Source organism: Littorina saxatilis, linkage group LG2 (genome assembly GCF_037325665.1).
Source record: "Littorina saxatilis isolate snail1 linkage group LG2, US_GU_Lsax_2.0, whole genome shotgun sequence".
Classification (NCBI taxonomy): domain Eukaryota; kingdom Metazoa; phylum Mollusca; class Gastropoda; order Littorinimorpha; family Littorinidae; genus Littorina; species Littorina saxatilis.
Window position 1 is genome coordinate 29,291,465 of NC_090246.1, and position 18,454 is coordinate 29,309,918.

Below are 18,454 nucleotides of genomic sequence, written 5' to 3' on the forward strand. Positions count from 1 at the left end.
TCGGTTCCGTTGTTGCGGTTCCTCTGCTGTTACTCAGGCTAAATCCACTTCCTTTTCCAGGCTTTCAGCTGGTATGAGGCAGGTGGATGGAATATCCTTTCGGAGTTCCGGCTTTTGGGAAATTTGTTCCGAACCTTTCCCTTTTGGCAAGTGTTGCTTTTTCGGGATTGGTTCCGGCTCTCATCCTTTTGTAGATGGTTGGAATACCACTGTACAGGTTGATGAGGATTTGGAAGACTTAGCTTCTGGGGCAGATGGAGACGCCTCTTTGTTGACTTTCAGCGAAGCTGCCATCTTTGTTTACATGGATGGCAGAGGTTACTACGCGCTTTTTCCCTGTAGGGTTAGCGGTAGCATTGTCATCTGCCTTTTCTCCTCCATCTTTTTTGGCGTGTCTTGCTCCTTCTTAGGATCAATTTGCGGACTCAATCGATGCTTTTTCCCCATCTCTGCCTTTGTTGGCATCTCAGGGGGAAGCTCATACTTCAGCTTTGCCGCGTTTTGCGCATTTTTAGCTGACCTGAGCCTTTTAAGGGAATCTTAGAACGTTGTGTTCTTGGATTCTCTGTTGGGGTCGTTTGGGCTTGTGAAATTTGTTTTTTCACAATTGAGGCTCCTTTGTTACCACTTCCTTTGTGGGCAACGCTCGGCTTAGCCCCTGCGGTGGCGGGGCTTTAGCTTGCGTCATCTGCTCAAGCAGCGCGTCACGCGCTGATCGCTATCCGTAGGCTTCGGTTTACTCCAAGCTTAAGAACGTAGTTGATTCGTTTGCTTTTTCTACGGATCCGCCACCGGGTTCCCCGGAATTGGCGAACATCCGTCTGGTTGTTAATAGCTAGGAGTGACTGTCTCTCTGTCAGAACAAGGATCTCCTGGCTATGTTTCATTATGGCCGCACTCCTTTACATTTACCGCTTTTTAACAAATCTTGTTTCTGCGCTCTCTCGTGCGCGGTTACGTCCTATCTGGATATTTTTGTTTTCCGTCAGGACGCGGATACGAAGGATGTAGCTTTGCTTTTAGCCTGGGTGTAGGTCTCTTTCAAAAAGGTTTGTTCTTTTGGCGAGACTTTAATCTCTTCTTTTCTTGAAGGTTCCTTTTTGTGAGTTCGCTTCTATGCACAGGGATTCTTCTCTATCTTAAAAGCTCACTGCAGAAGGAAAGCGCACGGCAGGCCTTGGCTTTTTATTGTTTTCAAATAAAGGCTTCAGGCTCGCCGTTCTCGACTTTATCTTTTGTCTCCTTACCCTCGCGTTCGTGGCAGGGTTCTGTGTCTAATATCCACCTTTCTTCCCCCTGAGGCAAGTTAGCGGTGGGTGTTGGTAGGCACACAAAAGCACGCTTTCTTTCACACTTGTGGCAGTTATGTCAACTGGAAGTTAGTTCTCGGCATCACTCTTCTTTCGCCTTTGTGTTTAACACAGCGGCTGGGGGGGAGTAGGTTTCCCTCTTTATGGAGGGAGACACTGATGCCTCCCTTTTGGTTCTCTTTCATGGTTCGTTTGGTATTTCAGAGCTTCAGGGTTCTGATCTTTTTTTTTCTAAGTCATACGTTTGTTGAGCCGTTTTTGGATCTCTTGGAGATTGTGCAAGCGGCCCTTGATAGAAGTCCTTTACTCCAGGTGTAACTGGGAGTGCAGGGCTGGAGCACATTAGATGTCTAAGGCTTCTCAGCTTTTATAGGACCCTTTGTGGTCTGTTGGGTGTTAAGCAATAGAACAAAGGGTTGGAACATGTGTTGTTTCAAGCAGACAACTCCACAGGGGGCTTTTCTCATCAAGAAAAGGGGGTCTCTCACTCCCTATCGCTTCCTCACGGAACATGAGAGGTTTTGGTGGTTTTACCATCACGAGATCTTTTTAGCAGCGAAGTACCTTCATGAGAGTCTCTATGACTGGGCGGACTCTCTAAGTCTGTCGGCCACATGGCCACTTGGAGCAGACTCTCTTTGACCACGTGTTTTTGTTCTTCCAGGGGAATGGGAGTAATTTCTAATAATGAGTTTTTGCCTCTTGGTACTTTCGCCTTTTGCTTATCTTCGTCGCCCGACTGCCGGGCATGGAAATTTTTTCTCTTGTTTTACTTTGAGTGGCCTGCCGGTCGCACAGTTTGGGCCCGTTCTTTTTGGGTTGCCAGACCTCGTTAGGCTGGCAAGAGGGCTCCGGTTTTGCTCACACTCGTTTCTCACGGGTGTCTACTGTAGGATATTTTTGAGTTGCTCGGGCTCTTCTGCCCGTCAACTCTGGACTGGTACTTGTCTTGTTGTCTGGCTTGGAACAGATGGCTTATGTTTTAACGGATAGAACTCCTCTTCTCTCGGTACAATGAAGGTGGCGAGCCACCTATTTTGGCTTTCCGTTCTTTTTCTCCCACGTCTTTGTTTAAGACATTATGTGATATCAGTTTTACTGAGACAGCTCGGTGCTAATTTTTCTCTTGGTGGCTTTTTAGCCAGCAAGTTTAAGAGGGCCTACTTTAGGCTTGCTGAAAGCTGATCTGCAGTCCTTTCTTGGACTTTGCTCCTAGTTTTAGGGTTTTGGGATTGGATTCTTTGACTCTTTTACTTAACTAGCCTTGCTGATCAACACGGAAATCGGCCATGCTTACTCGGGTAGCTTCTGTGAGAAGTGGGAGTAAGTGTTTTTTCTGCTGATTTTGCTATAGACAGATTTTTGGAGAAAGACTGATCTATGGCACTTAGGTTTCTTTTGGGTTTTCTGGCATATAAGCGGAATCTGGAGTTACCAACTTTGATTCACCGTTCAAATCTTAATCACTATTTTGGCTCCCCTAGAGCCATATTTAGCCTTTTGGTCTGTTCGAGTTTTGAAGATTTTTTCTGACTTGCACGGATTGCTCGAGATCTTTAAATCTAAGGGCTCTTGTTCTTATCTTTCTGCTTCGTCGCCCTTTAACCTTGAACGGTTATATACGATGTTAAACACTGATTAATTTATATAAAGGAAGAAAGAATGTCTTTCAACTTTGGTAGGGGTAATGACTTGTTGAGGTCAACCTTGCCTAGATGGACTGCCACAGTGTTCAGGTATGCCTTCAAGTGGTGGCAGTAGACAGGGGGGGGGGGGGGGCAGTCAGTCAGTCCTCCCCCTTCGAACGGCGCGGACTCTATTTTCCTTTCTTGAGCATCTTTATGGCTCTTGGAGATTCTGATGTACATTTTTGTACGGTTATAGCCCTCCACAGTTTTCCGTTAAGGACTCTGCACACTAGATCGGAATCTCAGGAACTTCTTTTTATCTCACTCGTTATGGTGCGCTTTAAAGACTTCTCGAGAGTAGTGTTAGCCAATTGGGTCTCCACCATAGTTAGACAAGTTTATGTATGGTGGCAGAGTCAGGCAGGGGATGTCAGGGCAGTTTTGCCCTTTACTACAGCTAGGCCTCACGGGGCAAGAGATGGGGCTTCCACTCTAGCTGTTCTTCGTTTTGGTCTCCTGGCGGAACTGTGTTCTTGAGTCGGCTTGCTGGCTTTATTGAAAGGGTTTTCATTGGTGTTTATCTCAGAGATGCCTATGCATTGAGATAGGATGTGTTTCTGGGTTACCTGCTCTGTTAGCGGCAGGACAGATTCTCAATTCCTGATTGGGTTAAGTGCCCTCCACCTATAGTAGCAATCTGCTATATGTGAGTTGGGTAAGATATGTAATTTAATTAAAAATTTTAGTAATAAATTTTCATTTGATTAATATACTTACCCAACTCACATCGTTTATTCCCTCCCGCCTCCCCGCTGTGGGGGGTGGATTTCTAAAAAAGGGGAGTGAGTTGGGCTTCGTTTGGAATGATGCATATGGCGGCGTATGCGCGCGCATACGGAAGTCGGAAGTATGTATTAATATGGCCTTATGGGTATTGGTCACTCTTTTTTTAGAGGGGCTTCCCTTGTTACCAAGGGGATGCGTACAGCGTTACCAGCACTGAACTAGAGTTAATTGCTATATGTGAGTTGGGTAAGTATATTAATCAAATGAAAATTTATTACTAAAATTTTTAATTAGTGGTCCTCTGCAGCGCAGCCACTGGCCCGTACAGCTTGTTGTGCAGGGACTCCGGCAATGGCCAGATTTCCTCTCTCAGCACCTGGTGGTTCCTGCTGGTTTCAACAGTTAATATTTATGTTTAGAAGACAAATTTGTTTTTGAAGTCTTGATGCAGAAAGGGTTGACATTTCTCAAGATCGGACTGTTCAACAGCTTTCTTGAAAGGTTAATGTGCTGAAATGTATGAAGGAGATTTCTCCTGACATAACTGGACATGAACAAATATTAATTGGATTCTGTTTTTCAAGTAACTGGCAGAATTTCTTAGATCTAAACTGACTTTTGTTTTCTTTGTTCTGAGGATTTTTATACTGTGTTCAAGCTTATATTATGACAAGTTACAAAAAGCTTGTTCAATTATTTGCTTTAGATCACAGTGACAGAAGATGGCATCATTGGTGTTCACGGCTGGTTGCCGTTTGACAAGAACATCAACCATTACTACACCTTTGAGAAAGATGCCACCATGCTCAACCCAAAGTAAGTTTGCTAGTTTGACAAACTCGACATGCAAAAGAAGATATTAAAGCACCAAAATTGATGAATTGATAGATACATTTAAAAAAAACACGGAAATATACCAGAGAGAGATAAATAGAGCTTAAACAACACACGAGTGGATTACCAAGCGGCTGCAAATACCCACGAGTGGTTTATTTTCCAGTAATCAACGAGTTGTCGTCATTGTTTAAGCTATTTATACAAAGAACAACACGGGTCAAACATGCAGTCATGCAGACGACATTTTGTAGGCAATTTCATTTCAGCCTAATCACTCGGTGTCAAATGCGCGTCATTCAAATAGTCCCTATTGTTTTACTTTATTCTTAGTCTCCGACTCGTCGGCATTATACTTGTCTCGTCTAAATATCGGACCCTATTGCTACGATTAAAACACAATAGCGTTTATATAGCTATTCTGACATTACATTCTGTGTTAAAATCATGTTTTTGTCAGCAACAAGGACCAGAATGGTCCATGTCGTTGACTGATTGCAGACGACGGTTCCCTTTCCGCATGAAGCCACGGAAATAACCGAACATTGAAAAACCCACGGACATGTATTACGGAGAAAACTCGGGATAACCGGATGTTTAGCATTACGTCAATATGCTAGGAATCATATGACGTCATGACGTATCATGCTTGCCTACGTAGATTGTATGTTCGAAAGTCTGACTTCTGTTGTGAATTCGCGTGGTGAAGACTGCGGTAAATCTGTAGATGATAAGAGAACAAGGATTGTCTCAGAAGAAACGACTAAATGTTTCAGACCGGTAACTTCATTTCAACATTGCACTATATAATGGATGTTCTATGTGACAGGAGAGTTTGCTGATTTTGTGTTAAACATTGGAGAGATCGTCTGCTAGAATCAGAGATAGGTCGCTTCAGATTGCAGCTTCTGGAAATTTGCAAGGTTTGTTGCCTGTTAAAGAACTGGATTTTAAACGTAATGTATGTCATGTACAGTAAGCAACAACAAAAACACACACAAAGCAAATGGCATCGTCTGTCGACTAGTCACAAAAACAAACCTGGCGAGGTATGCGTGTACTTTATACACGTCAGCCATTGTTGTTACAGTTTTGAGTCAACGTTGTATTCTTCCGCAACAGGGTCCAATCGTCTGGGTTTCAAATGATGTCATGTTCTAAAAATAAATTCTAGTATTGATTATTTTTTAGCCCTCTTTATTCTTACTTCGAATAATCCACGTGTGATTTTGGTGTAATCAAAGTAGTTCGTTCTAATTTCTCACTTGTCTAAAAATAATCAACTAGATTTAATCCACCCCTCGGTTGCATTACAGGAGTTGTATAAACAGAAATAACCCTTGTTAACAGTTGATTTACTGAAACAATTTAAAGAGAGGCTAAAATGTTGAGGAGGTTCTAGCAGGGACTGGGACCAAAGTAGTACAGGTTATTTATCCAATGCATCATCAAATTTGTTGACCACCTTCAAATTTGCTAGCTCAGTCTGTTTTCCGATTTTTACAGGCATATTAGATTTAATGAGTCAATGAACAAACTTTGCCTGAGTGATGGCTAGTCAAATCAAAATGTATGTAATGTACCATTGACCCATGATGAGTTTGGGCTGAAGAACCCTGTTTTGACCCCTGTTCCCAACCCTAGTTGCTGTCTTTTCTGATTTTTATTTTCTGTCTTAACAGGACCAAAAGGAGAATAGGCGGTCCATTCGCCCCAGGGCTCAAGATGGAGGCCAAGCTGTTTACAGTTACGCATGATTCTCGCCTGCTGATCAGCGGGGGGTACTGGGATAACAGTCTGCAGGTGTATCGTCTGGACAGAACCATGACCATCAACCATATTGTCCGGCATATAGGTCAGTTTCTGTGCGGGGTTTGTTTTTCTGTTGATCAGAGAATATTGCTAGATGCTACCTTGCTTCTAATGGAAAATTATAAGATGTTTGGTGGCTTGTTGACAGACCAGCTTTTTTGTTGGTCCAAGGGGACCATATCGTCTTTTGTTTCATCTTTATCGACCAAGGCCGAAGGCCGCGGTTGATAAATATGAGACAAAAGGCGATATGCTCCCCGAGGACCAACAAGAAAATGCTGGTCTGACGACAAGCCACCAAACATCGTTTTTGTCATCATTTTGGTTGTGCAACAAAATGCACAATAACCCACAGGGAGACGAATTTTTAGAATCCAACTCCGGGCCACAAAGCATCGTCACAGTAGCTCGAGATAACACATCAACCTTGTATGTGACGTCAAACGTAGCTTGTTGACGCTTTTCTTCCAGTCTGAAAATGTACAGAGCTGCGATCATACGTGTGAGTTCAGTAAGTGTTGAGCATATTTCTTTTCTTTTTAAGTGTTTATGACTTTTCGTTGTACATTTTGCGATTACAGAGATAAGTTGCAAATTGACCAAGAGTTGCCGCGGTAATTATCAACATTGATTGGGTCTTTGAGAGTGAATGCTTACAATCGTTGTCCTCGGAAACACAAATCCAAAGCCGCGATGGTTCCACACATCAAACAATCAGCCTGATTGGCTTTTACTTTGACAATCCACGTTTCACCTGAAAGCTCAAACCCTTTCACCACCTCGATTTATTGCATGGGGAACATGAGATTTATTTCCCAGGTGTTTGTGAATGAAAACTCGTGAAAATGATGACAAAGTTTGTTGTTACATTACTTCTAATAGCTGCAAATGCTGGAAAATAGCTGCAAGGCCAAATGTTCAAACCAAATGGTTTAAGACTTGAAGATAAATCCTTACGTCAAGACTGGACAAGCTTCAGTTGTGGATATAAATCTTCATCATATGAGTAGCTCCAGTCAAAGGGTGTTCATATGTATAGATACCATAGCCAAATTATGTATCAACCTCCTCTGCTGTATTTTTTTAAAACAAAATTCTTTGAAAAAAACAACAACTTGTTTTTACTTCTTTTGTGTACATGTACAGCATTGCAACAATAGAACAATTGTTGTAGTCTGAACAAGATTAATATTGGGTGAAGATGTTGATGTATTTTTTAGACATCATCACGTGCCTGTCGTTGGATCACTGTGGTCGTCACTTGATAACAGGCTCCAGGGACACCACCTGCATGGTGTGGGAAATACAGCAGCAGGTAATACTAATCACCCAAGCATATATACACTTCAATCAATCAATCAATCAATATGAGGCTTATATCGTGCGTATTCCGTGGGTACAGTTCTAAGCGCAGGGATTTATTTTTTTATTTTTATTTTATGCAATTTATATTGCGCACATATTCAAGGCGCAGGGATTTATTTATGCCGTGTGAGATGGAATTTTGTTACACAATACATCACGCATTCACATCGGCCAGCAGATCGCAGCCATTTCGGCGCATATGCTACTTTTCACGGCCTTTTATTCCAAGTGACACGGGTATTTTGGTGGACATTTTTATCTATGCCTATACAATTTTGCCAGGAAAGACCCTTTTGTCAATCGTGGGATCTTTAACGTGCACACCCCAATGTAGTGTACTCGAAGGGACCTCGGTTTTTCGTCTCATCCGAAAGACTAGCACTTGAACCCACCACCTAGGTTAGGAAAAGGGGGAGAAAATTGCTAGCGCCCTGACCCAGGGTCGAACTCGCAACCTCTCGCTTCCGAGCGCAAGTGCGTTACCACTCGGCCACCCAGTCCTCAACTTGCATGAATACATGCACAAACTAGCATACAGCATCATCCCTGCACACAAACACCTCTCTCTCTCTCTCCCCTTGAAGCAAACCTTGTGTTTGATCAATAAAATCTAAATTTCTTGTCTTACATGACCCCCCTCTACCCACACATACGATGACCATTAGACCCATAATTATTACCATTATTATTACCCATGAAAGTATAGAATTCACTCATAGTTTCCTTAAAGGCACAGTGCAGCTCACAGCCTTCGTTTTGTGTTTTTGTTGCAGCTGAGTGCATTTACAGTTCAAAAATCCTCCTATGGTAGTAAAACAAACCCAAAACTACCCAACGACGACATCTGTGAAGCTCGACAGTTTCTTGTTCACGCGAGTGCATAAATTAACCTAGTTATTACGTGGTGTTTGGTCGGAGTTCGATTCAACTGAGTGATTCCGGCCTCCATTTTGTTTTACACAAACTCATGATGACGTCTGACATAGTTTGCTTAGTGACGTGTCTTTTTGTGCATGATGTGGTGATCTACCTGATCTAAATTTAGATCCAAAAATAGGCCAAGACCATGCCGGGTCCGAGTACAAAATTAATTCGTACAAAAATCGCAGTTCTAGACTCTTTGGGTGCAAGTCAATGAAACTTGGTAGTTCTTCTAACGGATAGCTGCCTGAGGTATGACTAAAAGCCCCAGGGGCTCCGTGCACCTGGATTTGACAAGTTCAGTACCTTTAATTGGTGAGTGAGTGTATGCATTCTGTTGTATCTGTGTTGTTTATTTCACCATCAGGGAGGATTCAGCAGCAACATAGACACACGCTCTGTGATCACACTCTATGGTCATGATGAAGAGGTCACTGCTGTCCACATGTCCACAGAGCTAGATCTGGCTGTCTCAGCATCCAAGGTATGACCAGCATTTTTTGGCTTGCTGTCACAGGGAACGATCACATTCTAGGATACTTTGCCTAGTTATTCTTGTTCAAATTTTGACACGTGACCAAGTTTTGGAAGGCCTTTGTTTAGTTTGGTTTGACATGGTTTTGTTTGGTTTAATTAAGGTAGGATAGGTTGAACTGGATTGGATTGGCTTATGCGTATGTTTGATTTTGAATCTGTGTCTTAAAGGCATATGTACGCGCTCCCGTGTTTACAAAGTGTAGTTTGCCCATAATCGATGTCAAACGCACCATAAGACCATATAATGACGATATGTCACCATGCGCGGACCATAATACATGCATTACAGCTTGTTCTAGCCTCTGAAAAAGTGAGGATGTCAACAAAGCCGCGGTGTTAGCTCCCTTGCATCAACGTTACATGTGTTGCCAAATCTATAAATAGGACGATCCAGATCAAAATGAAAATTAACATATCTCAACATTGAAGGGGTCCTAGACCACAATATTTTGCAGGGAACTTAATTTAGCATGTCTCCAGCTGTTGGTAAAGCAATTAGCATGTATAGTCATCGAGTACATATGCCTTTAAAGTGTATGCACCGGTGCATATATCTGTGTGACTGTACCTTTGTCTGTCTGTGTATGTACTTCTTCGGTACTTATTTATTCAGGACTTGATTGATGTTATACCCTCTTCAAGATGCATTCTATTTATTGACTTACTTCAATAATTCTTTTTCCCTTGGAACCAGGATGGCACAGTGATTCTCCACACCGTGCGAAGAGGTCACTACATGAGAACGCTACGACCTCCGTGTGATCCCTCGTGCAGGTTGGACATTCCGCTTCTGTCCGTGTCAGACATGGGACAGATTGTTCTCTACTGCGCGGAGATTGACGCACTTGGGAAGATGGTAAGACTATTTGTTGGATTACAGATTTGAGTTCCTAAATTCCCACCAATTTGTTTACTAGACTTATGGGTAAATCCTAGCATTTACAAACAAGGCTGATGAACTGAAATGGAACTCTGATGCAGTAGAGTTTGCCTGGGGAAGCTTCCCCTATGCACATTCATTTAATTGATTAGCATTGTTAAAGAGCTTTTTAAAATAAATCATTGCAGGTGTGTCTAACTTATAGTGCGCCAAATGTCCATTGGACTTCTTCGGGTCAAATTTGCCAGAAAACGTTTCCAAAATGGCGTTTTAGATGGTTTACCTTTATTATAAGCATCCCTAATCATAATTGTCCATGTTGACACCAGGAGAAGCCTGTGCTACACCAGTACTCAGTGAACGGCAAGTACCTGTGCTCACGCCGTGTGACTGCTGCTGTCAGTCACATGACGATCGCCGATGACCACTTGGTGCTGGGAGATGTGGAGGGACAGCTCACTGTGTTCCAGTTGTTTGGGTCAGTTCTTTCATTTGCAAACATGATTAAAAAAATTCTTCTGATAAATATTTGATTTTTTTCAAGAAAAAAAGTCCAAGCCTGAGCTGAAGAGTTTTGTTTGTCAAAATTCGCCCTAAAAGGTTGGTATAAACCACAGCTTTGCTCACTATTAGTGATATCCCATGTATGATTTGATTTATTTTGCAGGAGTAGCCTGTTGTCTCCTTTTTCAGTTTTTGTGTCTTGAGAACAACTTTGGACTAAACAAATTTCTCAGTCAAAATGATTGACAAGAAGTGATGCAGGTCTCATCCAAGCCTGAATTTATGTGATATAGTAATGAAGTTCAGTCAAGAGACTTTGAGGCATCAGACTTTCACACTAGTTCTTATGTATGCACGCCAGCAGGCACACGCGCACACACACACATGCATGCCTACATGCACACACACACAGTCACACACACACATTCCAAGATGCAGATCAGATAGAGGATCATAGGAATCGACTTATACATACTAAATGTACCAACAAAATACCCATGGTTTCTTTGTAGGCTGAAGCCTGCGACAGCCCTGCAGCTACTGGTTCAGATCCAGTGCCTGACTGTAACCCATGGCAACAGCCACATCTTGGTGGGTCTGCGTGACGGAAAACTCATCATTGTCGGCGCTAAAGGCAAACCTGATGTGAGATAACCATGAGAGGATCCTTCATTCGTCACACGCTTATCAAGATATGTTCCAGTCATATGCTTTGTTTGCAAACCATTTACACGTTGACTGCATAGTATTTATAGGTTGAGTGTAAGGTCACTGCGGAAAGTTTGGAACGAAGAGGGCATCACAATGCTCTACCAATTAGAGTTGGGACTAAAGCCTTGCGTTTGTTTTACAGCAAGGGGCAAGGTTGCCTTCAAAGCACAGGTGTTTATAGATCAAATCATGGTTGTGCTGCAAAAAATTAGCCACACTACCTGCATTCTTTTTTCTTTTTTTTAAAAAGAGGAATGGGGTCAGGGAGGAGATGGTGGTGGTGATCTTCATCAACAGCAAGCAACAATGTATTTATGTATATCTGTGGGAACAACTTTGTCTTTTGGGGGTCAAGGTCAAGATGGCCTTGAAACAACATGAGAAAGCCACTTCTGTGCAATCGTAGTATGTGTGAATAACATATTTATGAATTAGACCAAGGTCAAGCATTGTTCAGTGTTCCTTGCTGTACATATATACACAGGCTGGTGTGAAAACAATATTGCCCAGTAAAACCACTCATGTATAGCTGTAAAACCCAAGTGAACCGTCATTATCTAGGCTAAATTTTATTTAACCTTGTTGATATCTGGCTGGGTCCAAAAATTTAATATCATGGTATTTATTTTCCTTTTATATTTTTCCAAGTCCGGATTTACTGATATGTCTCAGCTGTCATACTTTGTGATTTTGTGTTGTTTTCTTGGAGAGAGATGACTTGTTGGGGAAGTCCTCTGAAAATGTCTGAAGAGGAGTGATAAGTAATGGCATAGCATTGGTTAGACTGTGAAGGAGTGTGCAGTGTGTTTTCTTGCAATGCCTTCTCCGTTCAAAACCTCTAGGCGGTAGCTACTATAGCCTCTTCTTATATTGCCACAATGGACGACATTATTTCTTTAATGAATTTAAATCTCTTGTTATACCTAATCGGGTTAATTAAAGCAAAAGCTGTACAGAAAAAGAGAAGAAAAAATGTTCAAAATAAGCATCCTCAAGAGAACTAAACTGACACTTTTCAGGGCTAAAAGCATTTTGTGTAGATGAACTGTGTTCATAAGAATTGTCAAAACAAATGAAATCAGGACTTTTCAGTGCAATGTTTGTAAAAAGTACTCTATTTATTTATCATCCGCCCCTCTCTTTTAAAAAAAAATTTTTGAATTCTGTGATGTAAATTATGTATTTGCTTTGTTTTGAAGGCATTATTTGAATGCGTTTGTCATGAATTATTGAATCTTACACTTGTTCAAAATGGGTTGCTACTTGACACAATATGTACATGGATATCTAGACTACATATCTGTTGATCCTTATGTATATATACTGTTCAAAAAAAGAAACGCATAGTTGCTACTTGCCAAATTTGTTTTATTTTTCGAAAAAATTAACAGAAAATCCAATATTTAGATTATTTGTTTGAAATTTGGTAAGGACACAGTTGAATGCACACACAGTTCATTTGCATCTTCAAATCAATCAGTCAATCAATACGATTGGGTGCCGAGGCTGTCAAGTCAGTAGGGGGTGTGACTGCCTTGAGCAGCAACAACTGCCCGGCACCTTCTGGGCATGGACTGGATCAGATGCCGGATATCTTGCTGTGGGATGGTGTCCCACTCCTCCTGAAGTGCCTGCAATAGATCGCGGTGATTTACCGGCGCTTCTTCTCGCCTGCGCACACGTCTGTCCAATTCATCCCAGAGGTGTTCTATCGGGTTCATGTCTGGCGACATGGATGGCCAGGGAAGCACCTGGACATGGTGGTCGGTGAGGAACTGGGTTGTGAGTCGTGCTGTGTGCGGGCGAGCGTTGTCCTGCTGGAATATGGCATCCTGGTCAGCCAGAAGAGGAAGGGCGTGTGGGCGCAGAATTTCCTCCACGTATCGCTGGGCAGTTATGCGCCCTTGGACGTGCACCAGGGTGCGCCTTCCAGCGGTATTGATCGCCCCCCACACCATGACGCCTCCACCACCATGAACGGGTGCCTCATCCACACAGTTGGGCGCGTAACGTTCGTTTACTCTCCGGTAGACCCTCCTCCGACCACCATGTCGCTGGAGCAGGAAGTAGGACTCGTCGCTGAACCACACGTGTCTCCAGTGATTCCGGACGGTCCAGCGAAGGTGCTGGTTGCCCCACTGCACTCGGTTCTGGCGATGGCGGTGGGTGAGGACAGCTCCTCTGTGAGGTCTGCGAGCTCTCAAACCAGCTTCATGCAGGCGGTTCCGCACGGTCTGGTCCGATAATCGGTGTGGCCCGGGGAGAGCCTGGACAGAAGATGAGGCCGACAGGAAACGATTCCGGAGGTGGCGGAGCCGTATGAAGCGGTCGTGAGCAGCAGTTGTCGCCCTTGGTCTTCCCGCTCGTGGCAAGTCAGCAACGGAGCCAGTGGCTTGAAACCTGACCCACAGTCTACTGATGGTGCTCTGGGACACGTGGAAGTGCCTGGCGATTGCACTTTGACTTTGGCCTGCTTGTAAACGACCCAATGCAATTTGGCGGTCTTCTCTGCTCAATCGGGCCATCTTTCGTCGCTGAATTGTCGTCTGATTTCTTTGTGGCGAACAATCCGCTTTTATGGGTTTTGGAAGACATGGTGAGAGCTCAATATTCCCCGAGTTTCACGAGATTACACTGAAGCATGACGAGTGGTCATGCCAAATGAGCAATTTTGACATTGTAGCCACTGATAACGCATGCGTCACGTGCAGAGCTCACTTGTGGCAATGGACGAAAGGTCGACGACCAGATAAACATTTTCTGCAGTTTGGTGGATATCCTTGTAGCCATATAACTAAATTAACCAAATATGACAAGCTATGCGTTTCTTTTTTTGAACAGTATAATATATACACTTAAACATTTTTCTGGGTTAGAAAGTGAATTTTTATATAATGAATCTAAGATTTGATTGGTACAAGTTCCAATTAATTTGGCACAGGATGCAAAATGACATGTGGTACCTGAAATAGCCCATGCCAGTGTTTATAACTAGCAGTATTTCTCTGCACTAGCACTGAATGTTTTGTTCAAAGCAGGGGTGTCTTTTAGCATCGAAAGTTGCCAAAATGTAATTCAAATTGGCCTAATTTTGTTTTGTTTTGTTGCAATTTTGGCATGATTGTAGAAATTAAGGTGATGCCTAAAACTTTTGAAGAAAACTGTTCAAACTGTTATGGCCATTTCAGCAAATTTGTTGGAAGAAAATACATTCTAGCAACATCCCTGGAAGGAGAGCTTTGCGTAGGTATTTGTTTAATTAAAGAGAAAAACGTGTTCTGACCGTAGCTATCGTAACCCTGTCTGCCAATTTTGATGTATCATTTGAACCTTTGTGAATCTTCTATTTAGTGTGTGTTCGATCTTTTTTGTTGTTGCTAGGATTCTTTTGTAAAGAATATGAAGCAATAATTGTTGTTGGAGATGCTTTGAAATCATATTTTATTTAACCTTGTGATCATGCTTCCTCTAATATAGATCTTTATTAGAACCTTACTGTTACATTATTTCAGAATATTAAATGCCCATGAGCTACCGTCATTTGTTTCAGAATCTTTATGAAAGGATCATGACAGCAGCGTTACCTCCCAATTATTGTGCCTTGTTTGGCTAAATGTAATTCATATAGTAATCATTGACATGTGTTTAACCTATTCGAATCCCCCCGCGGGTTAGGGGGAAGAATTTACCCGATGCTCCCCAGCATGTCGCAAGAGGCGACTAACGGATTCTGTTTCTCCTTTTACCCTTGTTAAGTGTTTCTTGTATAGAATATAGTCAATGTTTGTAAAGATTTTAGTCAAGCAGTATGTAAGAAATGTTAAGTCCTTTGTACTGGAAACTTGCGTTCTCCCAGTAAAGTCATATATTGTACTACGTTGCAAGCCCCTGGAGCAATTTTTTGATTAGTGCTTTTGTGAACAAGAAACAATTAACAAGTGGCTCTATCCCATCCCCCCACCCCCCCTTTCCCCGTCGCGATATAACTTTGAACGGTTGAAAACGACGTTAAACACCAAATAAATATAGAAAGTTGTATGACTATATTTTAAGCAACATTTATTGCATACTTTCATGGACTGATTCACACAAGATTACATCCAAGCAAGCCAATGACTTTAAGCGGACTGACAATTTTTGTATGCGTCCCAAAAAACTCTTCAGTGTCATCCACAATTTTTATACAGATGACCAAGGATAATTTGTGTATTATTCATCCATTTTTGTGTTCACAGTGATTACAGATTGTAAATGTAGTGTGTGGGAGTTTCAAAGCAAAAGGGATTTTGCATATTTTTCATGTTCATTAAATATTTCAACTCTACGTGTATTTCACGCATCTGAAAGAAGTAGTTTTAGTTACTTTCATGATGTTTGCATTTACGATTCACCGCATATTTGTTGCTCATTCTGCTTGATTATTGTTCAACTATTCTATGACTTGACCAGATGAGAAAAAGAGTTCATGCAGTGTAAATTTTAAAGATGGTTGTGGTGCTGCTGATATATGCGTGTAGAGAAAGATGCTCTGGTCATTGGATAGGTGATAAAAGGAGTAATGATAGATAATAAATGAATGTCAAGAGTAATGATAGATAATACAAGAAAGTAAAGAGGAGTTCTGTGACAAAATACATGTTGGTGCTTGCATGCCATATTTGTATTATGTGCTTTGTTCATAAATTATTTAGTAGAAGTAGGGCTCATGCTTTTCTTTCTGCATTTGTGGGTGATATACTGTTAACATTTTCATTAATTAACTTGTGATATTTTTGTAAATTCAGTAGAGGTTTCACACACAATTAACTATGTTGCAACAAAACAATCAAGCTGTTTACACATTCAATACAATATTAAGATAATGTACATGTTGAACCACATAACTGTTGACCAATATCTTAACTGCATTTTTGTAAACTTACCATGTTATTTCTTGTGCAGGTAGTTTCCATTACTTGGTTTTCCGTTTAGAGATTTTCAATTTTGGTCACCCTATGATCATTGTCTACATATTGTTGAGAGGAAAATTCCAAGATATCTTTTTTGCACCTTTGAGTCAGAAAGTACCAGTAACATGCCATGATTTTCTGCACCATTCCACTTCTGCTGAGTGAGTGTTTGAGATATCTTACAGTAGACAAGCTACTGTACTACTGTATTGGTTTTCTGATAAACAGTGGAGCGTAATATATGTTGATGGATTTAGATTAATGTCACTTTTTTTTTAATGATATGTCCTCATTCAGATTAGTGATAGTCTAGCTCACATCAAAGTACATTGTATTCGCATGACAGTTGACATTAACTTTATTTGTGCTGCAGATGCACTCATGTGTTTGTTTTGTTCAAGCTCTGGCAGTGTGAATGCTCTGGGAGGATGCAATAAACTGTCTTTGTATATATACACCCACATTTGCCTGCACAAATTAAGTGTTTTAAGTGGTAAACTTCGCACACACACCACTCACAAGCTGGTTCTAACACAGGGAGTTTATGATGTATATCACACAAAACAATGTTTGTGTTTACTGTTTGGTTGAAAATGGCGTTTGCTCCTAAATATAAATGTCTCCCCAATCCCCCCTTAACTCAACCTTCCCTGACAACCAGGTGTGTGCGTTTGCTTAGCAGCAACTATCTGCTAGTATAAATAAGATTCCACTGTAAAAATATGAATTTCAAGGCATTTCTGGACAAATGTTACATGTTCTGTTCACCATGTCTAGTTAATCAAATTATGTCACAACAACTTTTGGTTGTGACTCTAGGTCCATTAACCCTCTTTAAACATGCCCAGTGCATTAATTGCCATAGACCAGCAACTAAGTCCACAATTCAGTTATACTATGGCTTGCACCTTTTGTTAGGTTGGTAGAAGTTTCTGTATTATATTTTTTTTACTTGGCATTCAAATGGGGCACATGTTTTTGGTTTAAATATTAGCAGCAAGCGTTACTTTTAAGGTTTGTGGCAAAACTGTAACTGTCTGGAGGATCCAGAGATGTAGGTCATACATGTATTTGGAAGTTTTTTTAAATGTTCATCAAACTGATGTATATTGTACTACGTTGCAAGCCCCTGGAGCAAATTTTTGATTGGTGCTTTTGTGAACAAGAAACAATTGACAAGTGGCTCTATCCCATCTCCCCCCTTTCCCCGTCGCGATATAACCTTCGTGGTTGAAAACGACGTTAAACACCAAATAAAGAAAGAAAGATCAAACTGATGATAAATCCATGTGAATGTTTTCACAGGAAATAGTTTTCTTGATAAAGGCCAATTAGGGTTTAGTGTGCAATTGGAGAAAACAAAGCCTTTTGGGAATGTTAGTGGTACAGTATTTTTTTGCTGACATAGAAAGTCAGCTCTGATACATGCACAATTGGAGTTCCATGTTTGTTCAAAGCTCCCAGGGACAAGCCCGCCGGCCTGGTCCATCGGATACAATCATTTAAAGATTACAGCCAGTTGTGAAACTTGCTTGTGCGACTTAGTGTTGGTAATCGCACAAGTGCTTGGATAATTTTCCTCATCTTTTCATCCATTGTTTGTATTGTATGGTAATACGGTAATTAATTCTCTGTCTTTTCAATTACATGCAGGCAGCCCGTGGTGGCTGATCAGTACGGTGTACCTGATCATTCTTGCTTACGATTATTAGAATTGTACAGTGGCAGTGCAAGCAATAAATGGGCTGTGTTTGTGTGTCTGTGAATGTCCTGTGCCTTCTGATGAAGCCTTATGAAACAAAGTGTTGTCAACTGTGATATGTAATCATGCGAGTCAAAATTCAGCATTTAACCTGTGTAACTTCATGTATATCAGCTCTCATATCGCACTCACTAATGCTTGATTGTGCTGTTGTACATGTTCATACCACTAGAATTTTTGTGTCATGAGTATGTAATGTTGATGGTTGCAGAATTGTCAAATACCTTTCTGGTCGCCCCCCGCGGGTTAGGGGGAAGAATTTACCCGATGCTCCCCAGCATGTCGTAAGAGGCGACTAACGGATTCTGTTTCTCCTTTTACCCTTGTTAAGTGTTTCTTGTATAGAATATAGTCAATTTTTGTCAAGCAGTATGTAAGAAATGTTAAGTCCTTTGTACTGGAAACTTGCATTCTCCCAGTAAGGTCATATATTGTACTACGTTGCAAGCCCCTGG

The 18,454-nt window shown here is 41.5% G+C and overlaps 1 protein-coding gene across 1 annotated transcript in view; it reads left to right on the forward strand.

Moving 5' to 3' along the window:
- LOC138958706 (neurobeachin-like protein 1) overlaps positions 1-12,603 on the forward strand; it is a 76,608-nt gene extending 64,005 nt beyond the window's left edge. The window contains exons 52-58 of the mRNA XM_070329958.1: positions 4,431-4,540; positions 6,241-6,413; positions 7,591-7,685; positions 9,024-9,140; positions 9,888-10,049; positions 10,403-10,551; positions 11,090-12,603. Coding sequence (XP_070186059.1) covers positions 4,431-4,540; positions 6,241-6,413; positions 7,591-7,685; positions 9,024-9,140; positions 9,888-10,049; positions 10,403-10,551; positions 11,090-11,231 — 948 coding nt within the window. The 3' untranslated portion in view covers positions 11,232-12,603. The remainder of the gene's footprint in view (positions 1-4,430; positions 4,541-6,240; positions 6,414-7,590; positions 7,686-9,023; positions 9,141-9,887; positions 10,050-10,402; positions 10,552-11,089) is intronic.
- The last annotated feature ends 5,851 nt before the right edge of the window (positions 12,604-18,454 follow it).